The 24,208-nt window shown below is 38.3% G+C and overlaps 1 protein-coding gene across 6 annotated transcripts in view; it reads left to right on the top strand.

Moving 5' to 3' along the window:
• The window catches only part of LPIN2 (lipin 2), an 85,845-nt gene that overhangs the window by 48,365 nt on the left and 13,272 nt on the right, over window positions 1-24,208 (top strand). For 5 of the 6 annotated variants that reach the window (XM_032421189.1, XM_032421187.1, XM_032421193.1 and 2 more), the window contains 7 exons: window positions 5,654-5,749; window positions 8,909-9,210; window positions 15,527-15,634; window positions 16,317-16,443; window positions 17,293-17,638; window positions 20,974-21,073; window positions 24,001-24,188. In XM_032421189.1, the coding sequence (XP_032277080.1) occupies window positions 5,654-5,749; window positions 8,909-9,210; window positions 15,527-15,634; window positions 16,317-16,443; window positions 17,293-17,638; window positions 20,974-21,073; window positions 24,001-24,188 (1,267 nt within the window). The remainder of the gene's footprint in view (window positions 1-5,653; window positions 5,750-8,908; window positions 9,211-15,526; window positions 15,635-16,316; window positions 16,444-17,292; window positions 17,639-20,973; window positions 21,074-24,000; window positions 24,189-24,208) is intronic. The other variant, XM_032421190.1, reaches the window with a different exon arrangement.

The following is a 24,208-nucleotide window of genomic DNA, read 5'->3' as shown; positions in this document are numbered from 1 at the left end:
ACTGATGTAATTCAGAATACATTACATTTATTTAAACAAAATTAATGCCAAATTTGTTTTGACAAAGCTGTTAAATCTTATTTGTATCTAAATTTTGTTAGTAATACCAGGACTTGTCTCCTGATCTTACTAAATGCAAACCTACATGCCATAGGCTTGTTGGCTTTTATTTATTTTGGGGAAGATTCATTCAGAAAGAAAATAATTTGTGTTGGTTTTCCTTTTTCTTACATTCTCCACCTTCAAGTAATGGAGCGATGGGAAGGCTTGTAAATGTATTTGATGTCAGTCAGTTTAGAACACTGAGCTGGTAATAAAACCTTGCAGGTACATGGTGGTAGTTTTCCTTTCTACTCTTACCCCACATTATCTACCTGAACAATGTAGGGAGATTTTGTCAGGATTTTGAAAGATTCACAACATATTGGGGCACAGAACTATGTTAGAGGACCACTGGCATAAGTTGGAAACATCTTATTCCTTAAAATAGAAATTTCTATCTTAATTAAACATAGGTTGTTTTGAGAATGGAAGAAAACTTTTACGGGTTTCACAGCACTAGATACTCTCCTTTCCTGCCCTCCCCTACCACCCCCCAAACACATCTTTTTTTCTAGGGGTTATAAATCAGTTCTCCTCTGGAGAGCCATGTTGCAGGGTGGCAGGGTTTGTGTGGTCTGGCCTCTGTTCAGTCACCCTTTGGAAACCAAAAGCAGTCACGCAGTTCATTTAGTAACTTGGAAACTGCCCATTGCAAAACAGTGTTCGGCCACAGTTAGGCTTCTTGGAATTTTTTATTTCTTGCCAGTAACACTAACCTGTAGTACTTTCAGACTTTATCTGCTCTGGGAGAATTTGTACGAAACTGTTTATGCACTGAAATTTCCCATTAGCTTTGTAAGGATCTATTCATAAAATGGCTTATATGGCACTTTTGTTTGTTCTTCTGTGATCTGTGTTTTTGATCAGCAGATTGGTTAAGTCTTCTGGCCTTTCAGAATGGAATCTGCAGGCTGTTGTATATGTAAGCATTTGTGTATCTGTAAATGGTGTCTGGACAGACAACATACCTCTTTCTACGTGCTGTATGCTTCCAATTAAGATGTACAGTTTCTGTACAAGGCTGCCCAAATGGTTGTGTTAAATATCTTGTCTCACCCTTGGATTATTTAATAGGAATCTATCCACGAGACACAGGAAAAGAGAAAATTACTTCTTTTGCACTAATATCCCAGAAATCCAAAGGATGTGTTTAGAAGGAAATTTGGCTATTTAACCGAAACACAGCTTTCCTTTGAGAGTAAAACCGAAACCATGTCTGCCTTGAGATACTCAGGCAATTTGGATTAACTATTTGTCTTATTTTAGGTCAGTTTGGATTAGGGAAAGCTATTCATTGATTTTAAACTAAGACCCCAGTTATGGTGACACATATGAAGTAGACTTGAAATCATAATCACCTTTAAGCCTCTGGTTAGGGAAATAATAATTTTCCCACTGTCATTGGTATGTTCTTGTTTGATAGAACACCAATACTCCCAGTATACTTCAAAACTCAAGAGTTGAATTTCAGAAGGTAAACCTGTAGTTGATATTTTAAATATTAATTTTGTTGTGATTTAACACAAAACTTATTGAAGTTAAATAACCCAGTGTATTAGACAGGAGTTTTCCATTGTGGGTGACAAAAATCCACCTCGCACTAGCTTAAACAGAAAAGGGAATTTATTGGCTTGTATAACTAAAGTCCAGGGGCATTTGAATTAATCAGGGCTTTATTTAGAGTCTGAGGGTGTTACCAGAACTCTGTCTCCTCCCACCTCTCAGCTCTGCATCCCTTTGTGTGTGTGCTTTCTAAAATGCAAGATGGCCACAATACCTCCAGGCTTACTTCCCAGGAACTCAGCAACCATAGTAGAAAGAGCTGTTTCTTCCTACAGAAGCATCAGTGTTTAGTCTCCCTGTCAGACTTGTCAGTCTCCCTGGTCCTATAGCTGGGATGGAATATATTGATTGGCTTGGCATGGACAGCAGCCTCACCTTCTCGCTTTGAAGCCACACGTGAAACAGATGATGAATAGATCCCCAAAGGACACACCAGAGATACTCTTACCTGAAGAATGGCATGCCAGAACAAGAGTCTGCTACAGCCAGTATTTCTTCTCTTTTCTTATTAAGATTTTATTTATTTTAGGGAGGGGGGGGGAGAGAGAGAGCGAGCATGAGCAGAGGGAGAGGGAGAGAGAGAATCTCAAGCAGACTCCTGACTAAGCGTGGAGCCCAACATGGTGCCCAATCCCAGGACCCTGTGATCATGACCTGAGCTGAAATCAAGAGTTGGCAACTTAACTGACTGAGCCACCCAGGCACCCCCTACAGCCAGTATTTCTAAAAAGCAAATCAGTTCTGTTTCAACATCTGTCATATATATTTAGTAAGATTAAGCCACAGGGGAGGAAGTATGACTATATAGATACAAGTATTGTTTTAGATACCAGTTTACAGGGAGTAGTACATCAAAATGAGTATGCCAGTTTTCCCACTGCTGTCGTCTTTTTGTCTGTGATCCTATCCAGGATCCCACATTGCTTTCACTTATATTCTCTAACTGTTCTATCTTTCCTTACAACCTTGACTTTTGAAGAGTACAGATGGTTATTATATAGATTGTCCCTCAGTTTGAGTTTGTGTGATGTTTTCTCATTTAGGGAAGAACGCAGAGTGAGGGTGTACGCCTCTCAGTGCATCATCTCAGGAGGTCCAACATGGTGCCATGCTTCGGTACTGATGATGTTAACTTTGATCCTTTGGTTAATGGTATCTACTGGGTTTCTTCACTGTGAATTTATTTGTGTGGAGAAACTTGGAGACGGTGCAAATACCCTGTTTTTCATCGTACTTCTACCCGTGAATTTTACCATACACTGATGAATTTTGCCTGCAACAATTATTACTGTGGTGTTTGCCAAATGGTTTTCTGTTTCGTCCTTCCTACTCTATTTATTAATTGAATTCTACTGTATTGAAAAGCTATCCTTCTCTCTTGTTTACTTACTCAATTATTTAGATCAGTATGGACTTCTGAATATTAATTTTACTCTGTGGGTTATAATCCATTATTATCATTATTTAGTTGCTCAAATTGTCCTAGGTTTGGCAATTAGTAGTTAGCTCCTTCAAGTTGAGTCCTCTTGAAATGCTCCCATCATTTTTTTGAGCACTTCCTTACTTTCTGGCACCATAAGATATTCCAGAAGAATCCACTTTACCTGCCTCAGCCCAGGAATTATTTTCTCTGAGGAACGGTGGTTCCTCTTATTAGAGAATAGTATCTAGAAACAAAGAATCTCATTAGGTTTGCTCATTACTAACTGAGGTGTCATTGCTTCTAGGCCCTGTCAGTGGGCAGAGCTGGAAAAAATCCACGTATGTAGATACACGTACCTATATCTGTCTGTAAAAATCATGAGTTCCCACTGATTCCAATCCATCCCCAGAATGTTCCTCCTCATCTCCTTATTTGTGACTTCTTTCTCTGACAGTGAGAAATGCCTCTTACTATACAATATGTTTACCTATTTATTCAATCCTAGAATACACATAAAATAATTTCAGAACTGCTAACCCATATCTCTGATTTTTTTTTTTAATTACTAACTACGGTATTTGTTTATAGTTTTTTGTCTTCAGACTTAAAATAGTCAAAATACCATTTTCCACTTAGGCTAGTTTTCTTCCTTACCCTGCAGTGTGGTTATGTTACTTACATACAGGATTTTTGTAACAAGCATTTTGACAGCATGTGTCAGCTAATGACTTTCAGTGACCTGATGTGACCCAGCACTCAGTGTCAGAAGGGATAATTGGTCCTCACTGGGAAAAACCCAGTGGACCATGCAGTTGTTCCCACCATCAGGGCTTGCAAAGCTAAGTACACTTAGATTGTGGACTGCTCTATTTATACCTATATTATATTTTTATGTCCCCTGAAGCAATCTAAAACTGGAGTTTACAAGTTTATCGGTAAGAGTTTTGAAAGTTGGGGGGCACCTGGGTGGCTCAGTCAGTTAAGCATCTGCCTTCGGCTCAGGTCATGATCTCGGGGTCCTGGGATCGAGCCCTGCATCAGGCTCCCTGCTCAGCAGGGAGTCTGCTTCTCCTTCTGCTCCTCCCCTGCTCATTCTTGTGTGCTCACTCTCTCTCTCAAATAAAAATCTTAATTTTTTTTGAAAGTTGGTATTCATTTAATATTATAAGGTATTTAAAGGCATTTATTCACAGTCAACAGATGAACAACTACATTATTTTTAAGTGATAAGTTGTATATATACATATATATATAAATACACACACACACACACACAGTTCTTACTTTGCATTGTAATACAGATCATTATAATGACTGGGCAAGCTGAAACCATGCAAAACAAACTTAATAATAACTGAGAAAAATTAGGATTTTCTCATGGTTTTTATAAATTTTTGTCAAAACTTAAAAATTTCTGTTATAACTGTCTAAGAAAATGAAAAATAACAAAATGATGTTTAGTACACCCCAATTTAAAACATTAGAAACATGGAGGACTAAAGTGTCTTATTTCTTTGTAAAATAACTTACCAAGATTAATTGGTTTGAACAGTGCTTGTCTTCTTTGATATAAAACTTGTAGTATGGAACAAGCATCTTTTCTTTGTCTTGGCAAATTATCATAACTCTTTTCTGAGTCTGGATCAGCTTTCAGGTTTTCATCTCTGGAACATTATCATGAAGTATGTCTGTGAGTTCCTTCAATGTGAAGTGTTTTTCCTGTGTCACTTCCTCTGGGCTATCTTCATCCTTTTGTCACAACCACTTTCCTCCTTTGTGTGGATAAGCTTACCTTCATCAGGTTCCTCTGGCTGCACATCTTGAGTCGTTCGAATGCAGCAGGGTCACCATTCCTGCAGTCAGCTATTTCTTCTATAACTGTTGACACTCAGTTTGAATTTTACTTCCAGTAATATTACTTTTTGTTAGGTTAGGTTGCACTTTGATCTTGGCCAATTTCTTCTTTATTATCCATTTTTATAAAATGTCACATGGGTTTATTAATGAGAGACAAGGAGACAGCTACAACTATAAGCTTTGATGTCTGTGCCTGAACTGAATAACATATATGCTTTGACTAGTCACCAACAGAATTTGAAAAATGATGTGATGGATTACTGATCATGATTGGCATCTGTTTTTATGTAGTGGTTTGTAGACAGAAGAGCAGCCAGTGAATTTTGTGCTTTCTGCAGTTACAGTTAACATATCACAGTAACTGAAATCTCTGTTTGTCTGAACCATGCCGGGTGAGGCCTGTCTGTGCTATAACTCTGAAAGTGCTCAAATGTTCTTTGACAATTATATTTCCCCTATTTTATGCCATTTGGGAAATTAAATAAGTAAAATATTTTATGTCCTAAAAATAAATGATAAAACATTTTCTTTCAGTCCCTTCTTATCCATCCCCTTCCTCCCCAGGTCTGTTTAGTTTTTTAGGGTAGGACGGTAGGGCAGGTAGCAGTGTTCCTCTGGACTGTCAGCGTAGGAACCTCAGTACTAAGTTTGGCTTGGTTTAGGTTCAGTGAAAGTTTTAATACTAAATCACACTTTTTCTCCTCTTAGATTGATATAGAAATCAATGGCGATGCAGTGGATCTTCACATGAAGTTGGGTGACAATGGGGAAGCTTTCTTTGTGGAGGAGACTGAAGAGGAATATGTAAGTTCTAGTGGGTTACATCCACTTTACACATTGTATTCAGGCCTCCAGGACCTATCCCAAAACAGAAATGTTCAGCAGTTTTCATGGTTATAGAGATGATTTTTACAGGTTAAACAAGCTTTAGTTTTAGGCTGAAAAACTAAGCTGTCAGGAAGGAGCTGGAGGAGTGAGGAACTTTTCTCCCCACCAAGTGTCAGGGTACAGAGAATGCGCAGAACGCCTTTGCACTTGCTCTTTTTCTCTGTCTTTAATGAGCTTTCTTATTTAGTATCTGTTAGAGTTTACACCTTGACTTGAATACATTCAATTCCCCCTAAATAATGAAGGCCTATCTCTGCCGGCTGTGTGTTTGTACATGTGTGACCTTTAAACTTGGAAAATGTGAGGCACCTGGGTGGCTCAGTCGTTAAGCGTCTGCCTTTGGCTCAGGTCATGATCCCAGGGTCCTGGGCTTGAGCCCCCGCATTGGGCTCCCTGCTCAGCAGGAAGCCTGCTTCTCCCTCTCCCTGCTTCCGTTCCCTCTCTCACTGTGTCTTTTTCTGTCAAATAAATAAATAAAATCTTTAAAAAAAGAAAAAAATAAACTTGGAAAATGTGTTTACCATTTTGGTTAAGGATGTCAGATCTCTAACCTTGAATAGTCTTGAGAATTAGTTTATTATGGTCTCAAAGATTTAAATTAATTGGCCTATATATCTTTTTAACTGATTATTGCATGTTTGGCTTCTTTCAGTGAGAGAGCACAGTTCCCTCTGCCACCCCCATCTCCACCCCTCGTATCTACTGATGTGAATGGGGGTGAGCTGTTCTTGATAGACTTAGTGTGGATCTTAGAAGAGGCTTCCTTACAGCTTTTATCATAAAGAATAAAATCTCAGCAAAAATTATAACCTTCAAGTTATTAAAGATACAGGACTACTTTCAGGGGTTTTGAAGATGAACTGCATGTTGGATGTCATAAATTCACAAAGAAAAATGTTACCAAAAAATAAACAAAAGCAGAATGAGATTGTTCATCAATTTTAGTTTAGAGAGACGCCAGCAATTTAGATACCAATATGTAAAGCAGCATTACAAAGTATGATTATGGAAGGGAACCTTTCCAGACCAATATTTTTTTCTAGTACCTTAATTACTTGTTCTTATATTACCTCATTTGTGTTTATTTGGCCTAAACAAAGATTTTCCCTCATCAGAGACCGAAGCAAAAAGCAGAATGAAACAAATGAGTTATCACAAGAATAAAATATTTTTGATGTTTTCCTTAAAATCATGTGTGTTTTAGAACAGTGATTGATTAGGCTTTGTATAAATCAACAAGTGAGAGGACTGGGTTACTGATAGTTTGTTACCTGGTTCTCATGGTCAGTTCTGATGATTCCATTTATAACTATGCTTAGCAAGGTTAACTTGCAGAGTACCAACTTTCCCAGCCTCTTTTTCCTATTCCATGTATCCTCAAATTGTTTAGATTTTCTTTAGAATACTGTGCTCTTTAAAATTAAAAAAAAAAAAAAAAAAAGTTAATTCATCCAACAGTATTGGAATTACTACTCACTGTCACATACTATGAATATAACATGCCCCCACTCTCCAGGAGTTTACAGTTTTAAAGGGAATAAACGTTACCAAAACCCATCTGTCTTCGATTTATTTACATTTTTGTTTCTCTTAAACTTTATTCATCTAAACTGTATATTGTCAGCATCCTTTTCAAGCCAGTAGTTCTAGGTCTACCCCTATCCTTTTAATAGTTGCCCAGTCATCCATAGTATGGATGTACCACAGTTTAACCATTCTTGTTCTGACAGAGATTTAGGTTGTTTCATCCCCCCCATACACTGCAAACAGTGCTAGAACAGAACTAGGAAACACCACCAGAGACAAAACAGCTTTTAAGAAGTACCAGTAAACTTTATTTATAACAAGGACCATTGAATTAAAAGGCCCTGGAAGTTAGAGACCACAGCCTCTCACTTGAGTGCCCTGGGGGTATGCAGAATAATATCCTGTTATCACAGTTTCTCTGTAAGTGTGTGTTGCTGATGAATACAAATTTTGCTTGGGTAAACAAAATTTTGGCTTCAGGGTAATATGTCTACCAAAGCCAAATTCAAAAGCTTGATTTAGAACAATTACGGAAACTCCTTCATTTTCAGGACTATTATGTAAAAACTTGAGTACTCTTAAGTTCTTTGAGGTTAATTTATACCTCTATTACATACCTTCCATTTCCCCCATGATAAAAAGGGATGAAGTCAGTGACTAAGAAGTTAATTTTCTGAACAGCAAACTTGATCATTTATTTGATATTAAATTACAAGTTTAATTCTCTATTTTTAAAGATTATTTGAGAGGGAGTCACACACATGCGCAAGTGAGTGGGGGGCAGAACAGAGGAAGAGGGAGAGAGAATCTCAAGCCGACTTCCCACTGAGCATGGAGCCCAACACAGGTTTCAATCCCAGGACCCTGAGATAATGACCTGAGCCGAAATCAAGAGTGGGATGCTTAACTGAGCCACCCAGGCACCCCACGAGCTTAATTATTTCTAACTGTTGGGGCTTATTTTCTTCTTTTGAATTCCTAAAAGGCTGTCTTGAATACATTACAATTTTAAAATCCACTAATTTCATTTGTTAACAGGGTATTGTCAATCACTTTCTTCCACCGTCATTTAATTTAGCAAAGACAAATTTTACCGTAGATCCTCACTTCACTTACCTGTCCTGCTGTCCCTGTCTGATGGGGTGTTCCTGATCCCTGCCTTCTGCTTTATCCTGTTACTGTTGTCTGTAAGTTCTTGACAGAGTGCTTTGTCCTGCCTCCTCGGAATGCTGCTGCTGCTTTGAACTTCCCTTCACAGAGAATTTAATTGGCTATGCTTTAATTACAGTTTTTGTGGGTTTGTGCTAAATTGGTATGTTGGTTCCTTCAAATGTATTCAGTTACATGGACCAAATGAACTATTTGTATGTGCCAGGGTAAAGACCTATTCGGAGTAGAGTGGGCAGTGACTTAGTTGACACTCTTACTTTGGGGACTGTGTATTCTTTCTACCACTGTGAATTTAGATACACAAAGAGTTTATTATTGTTTTTAATTCACTCTCCAGTTTGTCGTGGACAACTTTTCTTTCTCCATGTTCTTTTTAAGGAAAAGCTCCCTGCTTACCTTGCCACCTCACCAATTCCTACTGAAGATCAGTTCTTTAAAGATACTGATGCCCCTTTGGTGAAGTCTGGTGGAAATGAAAGACCATCTCAGAGTTCAGACGTCTCACACATCTTGGAAACAGAAACGATTTTCACTTCAAGTTCTGTGAAAAAGAAAAAACGAAGGAGAAAGAAATGCAAACAGGACAGTAAGAAGGAAGACCAGACTGCTTCCACTGCTGCAGAGGATACTGTGTATGTGGAAATGAGCTCTGATGACGACAAGGGGGCCCAGTCAGCAAGGTAGGGCTCTCTGTGCAGGTGCTGGGCATGCGCACATGCTGTGGGCAGAGCTCAGGTACAGCTAGTTGCTGTTGTTTCTTCCATGGATCTACAGTGTGAGGTTTGGACTTGTTTTTCCCTATGACAGTTTATTGTGGAATTAGTGGAAGAGGCATTTTCTTTTTTCCTTTCTGCTATTCTATAAAATTTGCCATCAGACATCCTGTCATGGTATTAAAATATCACTTGAAGCAGACCAGCAGTGTGTCTTTCCATCCAGTAGGTTTGAAAAAGCCAAATAAATTTTAAGTCGCAAAGAAGATCTGGATTACTGATGGCCCTTGGGCAGCCTCGGGTGTGTTTCCCTACTCGGTATCTTGGTATCTCATCTGTTTCTGAGCAGTTGAGAGTTGTTGTTTAGAGTCTATCATCAAAACATTCCTAGTAAGTTGAAGAGGAAAGGAGGATTTTTGCTGTTGTTTTGGTTTTTCTTAGAGTGAAATATCTCGATTACTTCTTACTTACCAGCTCAGTAGAAGAGGTTAAAATATATGCCAGTTTTCAAGTCAGCAGTGCCTAGGGTTTAAAAGGTAACAGTTGGGGGTAGGGCATTTATTTTTTTGTTCAAGATTTTGATTTTTAAAAGGTTATCTTAGATCTGTTCCACTCAGTGGTTGCTTTGGCGCTGGGAGAGGAAGGACCACGCGTGTGTCAGCAGGGTGGTTGACTTTATGGATGAGCATTGGACAAGAAGTTGCTGCCCACAAGTGACCCTAAAGTTCTGCCTCAGTTCTTCTAAGATCCACCAGAAAGGACATTGAAGTAACACTTCTGCCCTCAAAGTTTATTGGTGTGTGTCTTTTATTATAATGTAATTGAGCAAAGCTTAGAATTCTTTTATTTTTTTTTTTTAAGATTTATTTGAGAGAAAGCACGAGAGAGAGGGAGAGGTAGAGAGAATCTGAAGCAGACTCCTCACTGAGCACAGAGCCTGACGTGGGGCTCAATCCCACAAACAAAAGATCATGACCTGAGCCAAAACCAAGAGTCAGAAGCTTAACCAACTGAGCCACCCAGGCACCCCAAAGCTTAGAATTCTTGAACAACCTGCAGCTTCAATTTAAGAAGTTAAAACATTTCTAAAACATATGCAGAGTTGCCTACTAAATGCATAAGTATCATTATTCTAAAGATTTTGTAAATGAGTGTTGTAAATGATTGCATTACAAAAATATTAGTGCATGCCTCACTCTTCCAGATTGTGCAAAAGGCTGCATCAGCCAAATCTGTCAGAGTACTGATTTGGTCAACAGTTACTAATGTTTGTCCACTCTCTGTCCAAGCCAGAACCTCGCTTGCTTGGGAAGCAGTTACGTCAGAATGCACGTAGATTAGGGCATTGTAATAATTTTCAGGAGCTTGGTGGCTTGCTTTTTTCTTTAGATTACCATGGATCATAGATACTGCAACTTGGAGGAACTCTTATCTAAAGTTTCCCTAAAACAGGATCTGCTTAATTATGTAGCCAACAGAAATGAGGACTTTAAAGGACAAAATATAACAGTCATGGGAACTCAGGCCAGATGTATACTGAAATAAGTGCTGAGCTGAAAGGTAGAAGACTAGGCCCGTTATATTTTTGATTGTGGAACAGCAGCTACTTGATCACTCTCGTCTGGGCCTTTGTTTCTTTTTTAATTTTTTTTTTTTTTTTAAGATTATTTATTTGAGAGAGTGAGCAGGGAGAGGGAGAGAAGCAGTCTCCCCACTGAGTGCGGAGCCTGGCACAGGGCTCTAGCTCATGACCCTGAGACGACCTAAGCTGAACCACCTGACCCACCCATGCACCCCTGGGCCTGTTTCTTAATCTATGAAATAAGAGAATTGAACTACATGGTTGGCAAGGCTCCTTCCAGCTCAGCATCTAGATTCTAAAATAATTGGGGGGAAGATATTTAGGGTCAAAAGTATTAACAGCATATTAAACAGGTTAAAGAATCAGAAAAAAAGAATAGGAGGTCAACTGCTTCTGCAGTTGTGCAACGTAGAAATTAGATGGGGTTGGGAAGTTTGTGGCTTTCAAATATCTTCCCATCCTCAGGCCCCTACACTTTAGGAAACAAATTCTGTTTCCAGAGAAATACCTAAAATTTTTTTTTCCTTATTTGAGAGAGAGCGCGTGGGCAAGCACAAGCTGGCAGGGAGGGGTGTGGAGGGTCACAGGGAGAAGCAGGCTCCCCGCGGAGCAGGGAGCCTGATGTGGGGCTCCATCCCAGAACCCTGAGATCATGACCTGAGCTGAAGGCAGACGCTTAACTGACTGAGCCACCCAGGTGCCCCCTAAAATCGGTTTTTATTTTATGTTGATAAATAGCATTCTATTTAAATAGCATTCTCTTTACTTTTCAAGAATTTTATTGATAATGGAATTAAGATTAATTAAGGCTCCTTGAAGGAAGGAGGTGAAAGATGAAATCATTCTTTAAAGTGGGTTGCTATTGCACAGCTAAAAGAAACACACTGGCGAAAATTGGAGAGCTTTAAATTACACTGAGCTTTGTGTAAACTGTACCTAGTGAGTCTCTCCCTCAAGATGGACTTTGGCTTGTATATAGCATGGAAACCTTGTTTGTCCTTCCAGAGGATGGATGGATTTTTAGTGTGTATATGTATTGGAAACATTGCACCTAGGCTAAGTAGTCTTTTGGAGGGAAGAGACCTGTCAAATTAGATGGTGCTCTAGCACAATCCCAGCAGTGTTAAAAATGGAGAATTAAGGGGCGCCTGGGTGGCTCAGTCAGTTAAGTGTCTGCCTTCAGCTTAGGTCATGATCCCAGAGTCCTGGGATCGAGTCCCACATCAGGCTCCTTGCTCAGGGGGGGAGCCTGCTTCTCCTTCTCCCTCTGCCTGCTCCCCCTGCTTGTGCTCTCTCTCTCTCTCTCACACACACACACACACAAATAAATAAAATCTTTTTTAAAAAATGGAGAATTAAGACCACAGCATCAGAAAGGAAATCTCTTCTTTTAATCCACCAAAGCAGATGTGTTGATAAGTTATACCTGGAAGCTAAGTACAGGGAATCTAAGACTTTATAAACAGCATCTGTTGCCCTGAGGCTGCATACTTCACCCCCTGATCAATAACTGGCTTCTAGAGAACCCTCCATGTTTTTCTGTGGTGACAGGAATCTTACAGTCAGCTCCCTGCCTTTCCTCCCCTTCATTTCTTTTTTCTTTCTTTCTTTCTTTTTTTTTTTTTTTTTTTAAAGTAGGCTCCATGCCCATTGTGGAGCCCAAAGTGGGGCTTGAATTCACGACCCTGAGATCAAGACCTGAGCTGGGATCAAGAATCAGGTACTTAACTGACTGAACCACCCAGGCACGCCCTCCCCTTCATTTCTGATACAGTAGACAGAGAAATATTGCAGGGCTCCTTTCAATCCTATTATGAGGCATCTTTTATGAGAAATGTCCTATATCTAAATGCAAACTGAGATCATTAGCCACACTGAAATTTATTGACCAATAGCTGTGCTAAGGCTGAGGATAAACATTGTTTACAGAGTTAGTGATCTTCGGTCATGGTAGTTAGCAACCCCATTTATCTCTAACATAGCACCAGTTAAATAGAGAAAAATTCATCTAGTCCCTCTGATTTATCCCACTTAAATAATTCATACTGTTTTAGCTTCCTTTTGATTTTCTTCCTGCTTTTAAAAGATTGAGGTATAGGGGTGCCTGGGTGGCTCAGTCGGTTGAGTGGCTGCCTTCGGCTCAGGTCATGATTCCAGGGTCCTGGCCTCTCCCCCTGCTTCTGCTCTCTCTCTGTCAAATAAAGAAATAAAATCTTAAAAAAAAAAAAAAATTAAAGTTAAAAAATTAAAAATAAAAGATTGAGGTATAATTTACATACAGTAATATCCATAGAACTTAATATGCAGGTATACAATTGAGTGAATTTTGACAGTTATATACATTATGTAACCTCTCTTGGTTTTTGAATAGAAAAGATAATTGGTTTATAAAATGGTATTAAATTTGAAGCCATGTTGAGATGCATCTGTGAATGCTGAATTGCTCTATTATATACACTTAGTATGAATTTTGGCAGCTGAACCTCCCACTTTTTCCAGCCTTGACTCGGTGTTAGACTGTTTACCTTACTGCAAATTCTCTGCTATTCAGTGTTAATGTATATGTTTGTCTTGTATCTTGACATAGATGTAGTCAGTGTTCATACCATTGTCTTCACATTCCAGTATCTACACTCCCATTTATTCTCATGTCGTGTATTTAGTTTGAGTTAATCTGTTGTGGTCAGCCTAGGCTGGTCGAATGTTCTCAGGCATGTGTACCATTTTGAAAAGCACTTAGCAAGTTTTTAGAAGTCTTAGTTTAGTTAATGAATCATAGGACTGAAGGGAACCTCAACATCAGCAACCTTTTCCATCATCTAACAGGTCTAAACTAATGGGATTTATTTTTGTCAGAATGTGCCCAGAGAAGACCATTTCGTATCTTCCCCGGGGTTGTAAAATTCTTAATGGTGCCTGATCTCGATCTTTCTGTTTCTCTCAATATTTTACTAAATCCAGTTTGCTGAACTCTTCTGGGCTTACTTTTTATACTACAGTGAAATATGTTCCAAAAATAAAATATTTTTAATAAGTTTCTGTGACTTTTACATAGTACTTTTTAAAGCACTTTCAAATACATGACTAGTGATGGGTCAGGCTGTTTGTCAAGTAAGGACTATTCATAAGCATCTGGTTTTCCCTTTTTACAGTTTTTACCGTTTGAGTTTCATTTTTTAAGAAATAGGTATTTTTACCTAGATGTCTGCCTTTTTCTCCCCTTGAATGAGGTATTATGCCAGAGTTTATCTTCTTTCTCTCAGAAGAATTAGAGTTAGGAAAACCTTAAGTTAGAAGATGCAGCTATGTGGAAAAACTATGACATGGCAGACTTAGTGGGAAAGCAGAGCACATTCAATGAGGATATAAAGGAAGAAAGGCAGTATTAAAAGTTAATAAACTGATTTCTACCTCTGTTTTTAGTCTGCCAAATTAAGTTATACAGATATTCTCATTTTACATAGAATATCTGTTCTGGTAGAATGTAGAATTTTCTATAAGAAGCTCTCAAACTGGAAAGTATAGTGCTTTACACTTTTCAGAGGTTTTCTTTGTACTTTTCTTTATACTTTACAGAACTTTCAACATATACTGCATAAATCTCATATAGACTCTGAAATAGGACAAGTGGTTAATTTCCAACTAAAGATGAACAACTGGGGCCTACAGTGCTTCTGAGGGATGTTTTCAAGGTTATATGGCAAGTTAGTTACATTAACTGTGCAAATTCAAGAAAACCAAAGGGTGAATTAATTAAAATCTTATTAGCATTAGTTCATCCTCCTGTAGTTCTGAGGTCTCTGTATGAATCTTTAAAAGCATTTATCGTGGGGCGCCTGGGTGGCTCAGTCGTTAAGCGTCTGCCTTCGGCTCAGGTCATGATCCCAGGGTCCTGGGATAGAGCCCCACATCGGGCTACCTGCTCAGCGGGGAGTCTGCTTCTCCCTCTCCCACTCACCCTGTTTGTGCTCGCTCTCTCTCTGTATCTCTCTCTGTCAAATAAATAAAATCATAAATGAATGAATGAATGAATGAATTTATCGTGTTTCTGTATCATCTTCCTCATAGCCCCACGTCAGGTAGATTCTAAATAAGGAGAAAGTTCTCAGCTAATTCTTGGTCCAAACAAAAAGAAAAATAAGTTCTGTGTGTTTTTAAGAGTTTTTAGGGTATTTTTGAATTTTTGAACCATAGCTCGTCTTTAGCTCATAGTCTTGTATTTGCTGTAATATACAGGAGAGTATAGTGAAAGAACAAGGGCTTACTTGCTTTGAATTCAGCCACTTACTAGTTCTTTGATTTTGGGCAAATTACTAAACTTCTCTGGATCCTTGATTATTTAATACCTAAAATAGGATAGTCTTTACCTCAGATTTGTAAGGATTGAATGAAATATACATAAAGCTTTAGTTTTCCTCTTCTAGCCTTTGAATCAATTACCTTGAAGGGCTGTAAAAGGGAATTTTTAATCACATCTTTTCTGTCCTTCCTGTCTATCCCATACTTCAGTAGTGATTGCAGTCGTGTATGGTGGGTGGCATCAGTGAATCCCCCTTCTCCTCATTTTCCTTTTAAGAGGAGTAATTATTAATCACTTAGCCTTCTTCATTTGTATCATCTAAACATGTGTTGGTAGATTTGGGGATATTTTTAAGCTGACATAATGTCATTGTTCCTGACTTTGTTTTTATCCTTTCACAGAGGATCTTCAAATGCTTCCTTAAAGGAAGATGATTATAAGGAACCTTTGCTCTTCCATTCTGGGGATCACTACCCCTTATCTGACGGAGACTGGTCCCCTTTAGACAAGTAAGTATTTTCAAAATTTCTCAGTTTCTTTAAGATATATTAAATAGCTTTTCTGTTATTTGACAGTAATTATATTTCCTATTTCTCTCATACAGACAACTGAATGGATATGTACTTGTAACATGAATATGTATTTTTCCTCTCAATAATTATTTTGTTCCTAAACTTGGTCTCACTTAGGCTCACAGTGTAGGCCAGTGTAGATCTGCATAATCAGCATAGAATTTGGCCCTCTACAATTCTTAAATTCTAATCTTAAATTCTAATCTTAAAGTGTCAACTGTAACTGGATAGTGTGAAGAAACATGGAGTCACACTTTGTTCCATGTTCAAATCCAGTTTCTCTCATGTATTATGTTAATTTAACCCATCTTTCTGTGCATTTCATCTCCTGTAAAATTACCTTTTTCAGTGATTTCTTGTGAGAATCAGTGGGATAATGCATATAAAGGTGTTTACAGAGAACCCAACAAGTCCTCAATAGATAACTGGTTGGTGGTGGTTTTATTATTACTAAAGAACGCAAATGGAAGAAATAATTGATATTCCCTTCAATAAAGTCTTTATATTGGAAGGATAAAGTTGATATATTCCAACTTACATTTCTTTTAATCTGTCAAGCTTGCAAGACTGAAGTTCCCTGACTTAAAAGGCATCACATTTCTTTGTCCTGTGTTTATAGCCCCTATTCCCCAGCAGCAGTGTGTCCTAAGAGTGATTCAGAGCTGGAGGTGAAACCTGCCGAGAGCCTGCTCAGATCTGAGTCCCACATGGAGTGGACGTGGGGTGGGTTCCCAGAGTCCACCAAGGTACTAATGTTTACTTGCCTGTGGAGTATGTCCAGTTAAAAACCTGTGAGGTGGGTCTGTCATTGTGTAAAGAGGGGAGGGGTGATTTCTGAGCCAGGGCACGTGAATATAAATGATGATAGTGCCCTCATGTGGTCACGTTAGGAAATCCACAGTTACCATTTTTCATAACTGCAACAGAAGGAATCCAGCATTATTTTGTGTGTGTTTCTATTTAGTAAATAATGTTGATTGTTAATTAACATTTTAATTAGGAACATTTAAAAGGTACGTAAAGGAAACTAGAATTTCCACACTTAAGTTTTAAATAGGAAATTGATTTTATGAAAGCTTTTTTGCCAGCTCGTAATGAAAGAATTGGAAAGATACATTACTTGAGAGAGAAAGTATTTAGAACCCTCTAAGTTTGTTTTTTTTTAAATACACATTTTCTTATATGTGTGATTTGCATTGAGACTTGACTACCCACTTTTACACTATTGTAGCAGAGCCTTGAGGTATAGTCCAAGCAGGGCTAAATTTTCATATAGCACTCAAGTTTTCTCCCTGAAAATGAATATTCTACCTCTTAGCACCTAAAAATTGTCTTATTTCCTTTGTCTTCTCCGGTGTTTAACTCTTCATAGTATAGCAGTTTGAAATAGAACTCTTTTGTGTAAATGTCATGATACTGAACAAAAAGCAGTTATTTTTCCCACTTAATTATGAAATGTCTCACATATACAAAATCATATGTTTACCAAATGTGTTTTTATAAATAAAATGAATACATTTACCTGCATCCAGCTTAAGAAATAGATTATAACAAATACCTTTGAAGGTAGTTTAAACAATTAAACTTTTTTTTAGGTCAGCAAAAGAGAGAGATCTGACCATCATCCTAGGACAGCTACAATTACACCATCAGAAAATACCCATTTTCGGGTAATTCCCAGTGAGGACAACCTCATAAGTGAAGTTGAAAAAGATGCTTCCGTGGGAGAAACGGTCTGTACCATAGTGAAACCCAAACCTAGAGCCCCGTGTAAGCAGATGAGTGGTGCAACTTCTGCTGCAGAACTTCTCGAACCTCCCCTGGAGCCTCCTCAGATTTCATCTATGTTAGATGCAGACCACCTTCCTAACCCGTCATTAGTGGAGGCCCCCTCAGAATCAAAACCTGCAGCGAAAGTAGACTCGCCATCAAAGAAGAAAGGTAATCATTTGTTTGAATTGGCATCAGGTACTGTAAATTTACATGATAAGTTATTTCAGTATTTCAGATGATACATGATGGCTGCCTTTGTAGTGGTACTCCCCTGACCAGAACCTAGCACACACTGTGAGGATTGCTTGTTTAATGGGGCTTCCCCACTGCACTATGGATTCTACTGAAGCAGGACTCTCACTTCCTCCTGCTCTCTCCCGACTGCTCCTACTCAGTACCCCCTTGGGAGGCATTTATTGAAAAAGTTAATGAGCATGTTCAAATCAGTGAATGCATAAAATTAACCATTTTATTGACAAAGTATGCCAATAAAGTGGAATCCCCCAAAAATTATATGTTCAAAAAGAAAAAATTAGATGAGAGAAAAATGTTTTCACCTGAAATATCTGGTTAGTTGAGGCCAAATTAAGTCCACTTTTTTTCCAATAACATGGGATATAAATAAATGTACACTGATTTTTAGTATGTGTTCTCTTCTTTCATTTATTATTGCCCTCTAAAACATAACAGATCGGGTTCGACTCTTGGCTCAACAGCTCTGTCTCACTTTTGGAATACAAGTTTAATAAATAAGAACATTCTTACTGTTTAAAAATACAAAGTTTGTCCATTGACACTTTTTAGTACAGTAGGAGCCAGAATATACTGTCTGAACACTGGTCTTGGACCCTATTTTTTTTTTAGGGAAGTAAAACCTTACCTGAAAATTGCAAATACACCAAAGGTTAAATAATCACAAACTGAATAAATAACCACTATAGGTATGGACCTTCAGAGTCACTTGGAAAGAACTTAGTCAAGAGAAAGAAGTATGATTTCAGTCATATGTGGAATTTAAGAAACAAAACAGATGAACATAGGGGAAGGGAAGGAAAAATAAGACAAACAGAGAGGGAGACAAACCATAAGAGACTCTTAACTATAGGAAACAAACAGGGTTGCTGGAGGGGATGTGAGTGGGGAGATGGAGTAACTGGGTGATGGACATTAAGGAGGACACTTGATGGAATGAGCACCGGGTGTTATAGGCAACTGATGAATCACTAAATTCTACCTCTGAAACTAATAATACACTATATGTTAATTAAATTGAATTTAAATTTTTTAAAAAAGAACTTATTTAAAATAAAAGAATTTGGGGCACCTGGGTGGCTCAGTCGTTAAGCATCCGCCTTCGGCTCAGGTCATGATCCCAGGGTCCTGGGATCGAGCCCCGCATTGGGCTCCCTGCTCCGCGGGAAGCCTGCTTCTCCCTCTCCCACTCCCCCTGCTTGTGTTCCCTCTCTTGCTTTGTCTCTGTCAAATAAATAAATAAAATCTTTTAAAAAAAATAAATAAAAATAAAAGAATTTGACTGTCAAGGATATTTGTGGCCAAATGTGATTGTCCAGCTGATGATCCAGCTTACCTTGGTACCTGCTCTTTCGTAGCTCAGCACCTTTGCAACCAAAGGCCCATAACCATGTGTTCTAAGAACTGGTAAGGAGGAAAATCTAGTTTTCAGGGTGAATGTTCTGTTTCAGTCTAGAAAATAATGACCCCCTATTCCTACCCCATGGTAATCCCTGGGGGAAATAATGACCCCCCCCCCCATTCTTAGCATGTAGTGTGGAACTGACCAGATAGGAGCCCTGAGTGGTTTCTACCATTCATTTGGCCTCATTCTTTTTCCCCCCAGCTTTTTATTATCAAGTTTTATACATATTTGCTTTCTTCTTCTCTCTCTCCACTTACACAGTTTTTTATTGTTCTAAACCATTTGAAAACAGTTTGCAGGTATTATGATACTTCACCTTTAAATACTGTAAGATACACCTTTGAAGAATAAGACCACTGCATAACCCACAGGACCATTGCCATCTGGAAGAATTCATATTCGTGTTTCCCCCAATGTGCCAAGAAAAGCTTTAGCTGGTTTTTTTTTTTTCTTCCCAAACCAAGATGTCATCAAGATTCACATGTTGCACTTGGTTCTTGTGTTTAACCTTTTTTTAATTTAGAACAGCCCCGCCCACACACATACTCCCTCACTCGCCTACACACACACCACTGCACCTCTTTCCCCCTCTGCACCCATGATACTGACCTTTTCAAGAGCCCAGCCAATTCTCTTGGATGCTTTCTCACATTCTGGATGTATCGATAGTTTTTTTTCAAGGTGACATCCCCGTATTTCCTTAAACTGGAGGTTAGCTCTAGAACAACACTGCCCAATAGAAACGCAATGTGAGCTGCATATGTCATTTTAAATCTTCTCACATTAAAAAAAAAAGGTGAAATTAAGTTTAGTAATATATTCTGAGCTAGTAAGTCCAAACTATTATAATTTTAACATGTAATCAATATAAAAATTGAGATACTTTACATTTTTTATAGTAAGTCTTAAATCTGGTGTGTGTTTTACACATTTTTTTTTTAACACATTTTATACACCTCACTTCAGACTTGGACACTGGTGACTTAACTGTAGTGGGCAGTACAGATCTAGAGGCTTAATTAGATTTGGGTTCAACATTGTTTATTTTTTGAGTTGAAGATTACCTCTGGGATATATTGAGTATATAGTATCTCATAATGTCCCATTACTAGAGATTCTAAATGTGACCACTTGTTTTAAGGTGTTGTCTGCCAGATTTATCCATTGTAAAGGATTTTTGTCCTTTTGCAATCAGAAGGTAATGCTTGGTGATACTTTGGCACCGTGTGACTGTCCTGTTTCTAGCAACTCTTCCCTCACAGTTTTAGAATAATGACCTCTTTCTCAGTGCCAGTGATTTCATCAAGTTTGGTCATGCTTATTCATACTCCCAAGAAAATTTCATCATGAAATCTAAATGATTCAGGGGCTAGGATTATTCATGTAACAGCACATGAAAGAAGAAGTTAGCATGTGTTTATTGTGCAACTGTTACGTGTGTAACACCGAATTTCTCTTTCATTGGCATGGATGGAACCAACACAAGGAAAAGTTTAACTGACACCTTTAAAAATAAAACACAGTTGAGATGCCTGGGTGGCTCAGTGAGTCAGGTGTCTGCCTTCTGCTCGGGTAATGGTCCTGGAATCCTGGGATCAAGCCCTGCGTCGGGCTCCCTGCTGAGCAGGGCAGTCTGCTTCTCCTTCTCCCTCTTTCTCGTGCTCTCTTTCTCTTGCTCTCTTTCTCTTGCTCATTCTCTCTCTCAAAGAAAATCTTTAAAAATTAAATAAAATGCAGTTCGAATCGTGGTTGGTCTTATTGTTTGTAAACCTTTGTTTTCTTGAAGAGTTGTAAATGAAGAATAGCTTAAGTTCTTACCTCTGATGCATTTTTCTTATAAAAATAGGGGTCCACAAGAGAAGCCAGCACCAGGGACCTGATGATATTTACCTGGATGACTTAAAGGCTCTAGAACCTGAAGTTGCAGCCCTCTATTTCCCTAAGAGGTAGTGTATTTCTTAGATGTTGAAGGGTGAATAGCTGTGACATATAATGGCTGTTTCTGAAGCAAAACATTCTGAGAAAAAGGAGCAAGGTTATGGTGATCTTTAGCTAAGTTGGATGATTTCTTCAGATTTTGGGAAATTCAGAAATGTGTGTTGTTTGGACTGTAGTGATTTGAAACTAATAATTTACCTATTTATAAAGAAATTTTCAGTATAATGAGAGGAGGTATACTAGTTAAACCTATGTAACGATATACCAATGGTTATGACTTCAGATTAGCAAATCTTACCAGTTATTAATGCACACTCCACATGCTTGGGAAAGTTCATTAGCATTATTTCGTTTATTATGTGTTTTAAAGGTAATATATCTTTATTCAGAAACGTTTTACAAAGAATGCCTTCACTCCTTCAGTGAGTCTGAGTTCCCAGGCTTTTTCTGAACTTGGGCTGGGCCCAGTGAGACACCATTCCAGCTGATCTGTGCACCCCACATTTTCCCTAGAGCTCTCACCATTTGTCACCCCCCGCCCCCACGATTTTCCCCTTTAAATACCTATAAAACCTCAGATACAGTGTATTTGTACGATTTTCCTAAGTTCATTTCCATCCTTAGGGAAATTCCATTGTAAGACTCTGTGATTACAAAAAACAATTTACTTTTTCCCCACGGAAGGTATGGTTTGAATATACTGAGCTATAGGCAAACATAATTAAGCACTTTTAAATAAGTTATTGAAAAACATACTAAGTTTTTATTTAAAATGGAAAAATGGGGTGGATATGATATTTAATTTTTTTTATAGATATTTTTGGAAGGTCCTTAAAACTCTTTCCTAGCTCTCTGCCCTAAATTTGTCTTAAAATATCTTCTTCACATAAAGTAATAGTTGGGTTTTTAAGGTGAAAGAACTGGAAGTGCTCCATTTTTTTTTTTTTTTATAAGAAAGTTAAAAATGTAAGTTTAGAATTACCACTTTCTTTCAGATTTCACAGTCCTTATTTATTGATATTCCAAGGATTGATTTCTTAGTTTCCCTTTTAAAAAATGGGGAGAGATTGATTAAAAAATGAGAGTGAAATGCAGTGGAACTTTACTATGACATATTATAATTTGACTGCCTAAGGTCATTGCCCATTCACCAAGTGAGATTATTCCTTCCTGAACAAATTATTTCTTGAGACATTTCATAAATACTTAAAGGTAGTGAGACTGATGTAATGCTTATCAGCATTTGTTTTGCTAATTGTCATGATCCATGTCATCTTGATTAAGTATCCAGTATTTGTAATTATAGCTAAACATTAATATAGATCACACCACTCTTGTAGATTTGGCAACATGTTGAGTCAGATGGCATCCTCCAAGTATTTAGAAGTTACATTGGTTAGGATAACACCAGCTGCCCTGACAAAACGCAGGACCTCAGTGGCTTACCACAATAGAAGTTTATTTCTTGCTCGTATGATATTCCAGTGCTGATGTTTGGTGCCAGGCACCTTACACCCAGGGATTCAGGGGCACAAGCTTTTCTTCCATCTTGAGGCTCCACCATTCTCTTAGAGCCCCCACAGGGAAAAGAGAAAGGCTCATACGGGAGTTTTCAGGAGCCAGGCTTGGGAAGGGCACAGTACACCCCTTCTGTCCACATCTAAAAATTCGGTCATATGGTCAACCTGGCCACATCTGACTACAAGGGGACCTAGCCATGGGCCCAGGAGAAAGCAGAAACATCCCAGTCTTCTGTTTGTGTTTTACCCAGGGGTCAGCCTCACCCCCTGACGCCAACATAACAGGTTTTGCTGCTTTACATCAGCTTTGGCTTTTTCACCACTTCCAGTGAGAAGAACATTCTGTTGATCTAATTAATCTCAATATTTTGGACTGGGTGTGCATTGCTATTAAGAAAGAAATTTCCAGAAACCTAAATCTTGTGTTGGTTCAAATGCAAAACCTAATAGCTTTGGAAGCTGCTTTCTATTTATGGCCTATCCATACTTTGCTGCCACCTACTGCTCAAATTTGAGAGTTTTTTTCTAAAGATCATAAAACTTCACTGGATCACATAACATTAAGTATATTGGCTTTTTGAATAAAATAAAAATTTGAAACTTTTAGAATGTTGTGACATTAAATGTCCATTCAAAGAATGTGGAGCAGTAAACAGTCATGAATAAGAAACTTGTACCATTTCCTGTTCCTTTTCATTCAGATTTATTCTCCATTACAAAATTTCCCTCAAGATCATCTTCTAAAAACCTGGCTTCCATGCCTTTACCATCTAGAAATATGAAAATATTGAATAACTTCACCTTTAGTCCTGAACCTCACTAGTGTAAGAATAGTTTATTTCTAGTTTATTTCTCAAAATCTTTGTTTGAAGGTAGGTCTACCCTCCTGAGATTTTTCTCTTGTTTAATTTCTTTGTTCTATTTTGCGAAGTAACAAATGAATTTAGAAAAACCTAGACAGCTCTGAACTATAGTAATTTTCTACAGGATGTATATAGTACCACAGCTTTTTCTAGGAAGTTAGGATCAAAGGTTTCCAAACATCAGATTTTTCTTAATTACTCCGTCATTTTCATCATGGAAATGTAAATAAATGGTTATAAGTCTTTTACTCCTTTAATTAAAATCAGAAAGGCTGTAGTTGAAAAGTTTGTCTTACTGGGAATGACTGTAGTGATTTTTGTGACATATTTAGTGTATTCACAGTTAATTCTTCAGCAGTGCTGTTAGGTTATTTTTAATGTCATTTATGATACGATTCTAAACTCTACCCTAAGGTGTGTCTGTGGGTCAGTCTGATCTTTTTTTAAGGGGGTATATTATTTGGTTCAAGCCCCCAGAGAACCATGTAGTAAGCTAGGAATACAAGAAGTTGCAATAAGGCAAATCCTTTTCTCCCCGTCCGCTGCCCACAGTGAATCGGACCCTGGCTCCCGGCAGTGGCCTGAGTCTGACACGCTCTCTGGCTCCCAGTCCCCACAGTCCGTGGGAAGTGCAGCTGCAGATAGCGGCACCGAGTGCCTCTCAGATTCTGCCATGGACTTGCCCGATGTCACCCTCTCCCTTTGTGGGGGTCTCAGTGAGAACGGAGAAATTTCCAAAGGTATGTCAAGCAATTATGCC

The sequence above is a fragment of the Phoca vitulina genome, unplaced genomic scaffold (genome assembly GCF_004348235.1).
Source record: "Phoca vitulina isolate PV1807 unplaced genomic scaffold, GSC_HSeal_1.0 scaffold24, whole genome shotgun sequence".
Lineage (NCBI taxonomy): Eukaryota > Metazoa > Chordata > Mammalia > Carnivora > Phocidae > Phoca > Phoca vitulina.
The sequence above is the reverse complement of the archived record's forward strand: the minus strand, read 5'-3'. Positions and strand labels throughout refer to the sequence as shown.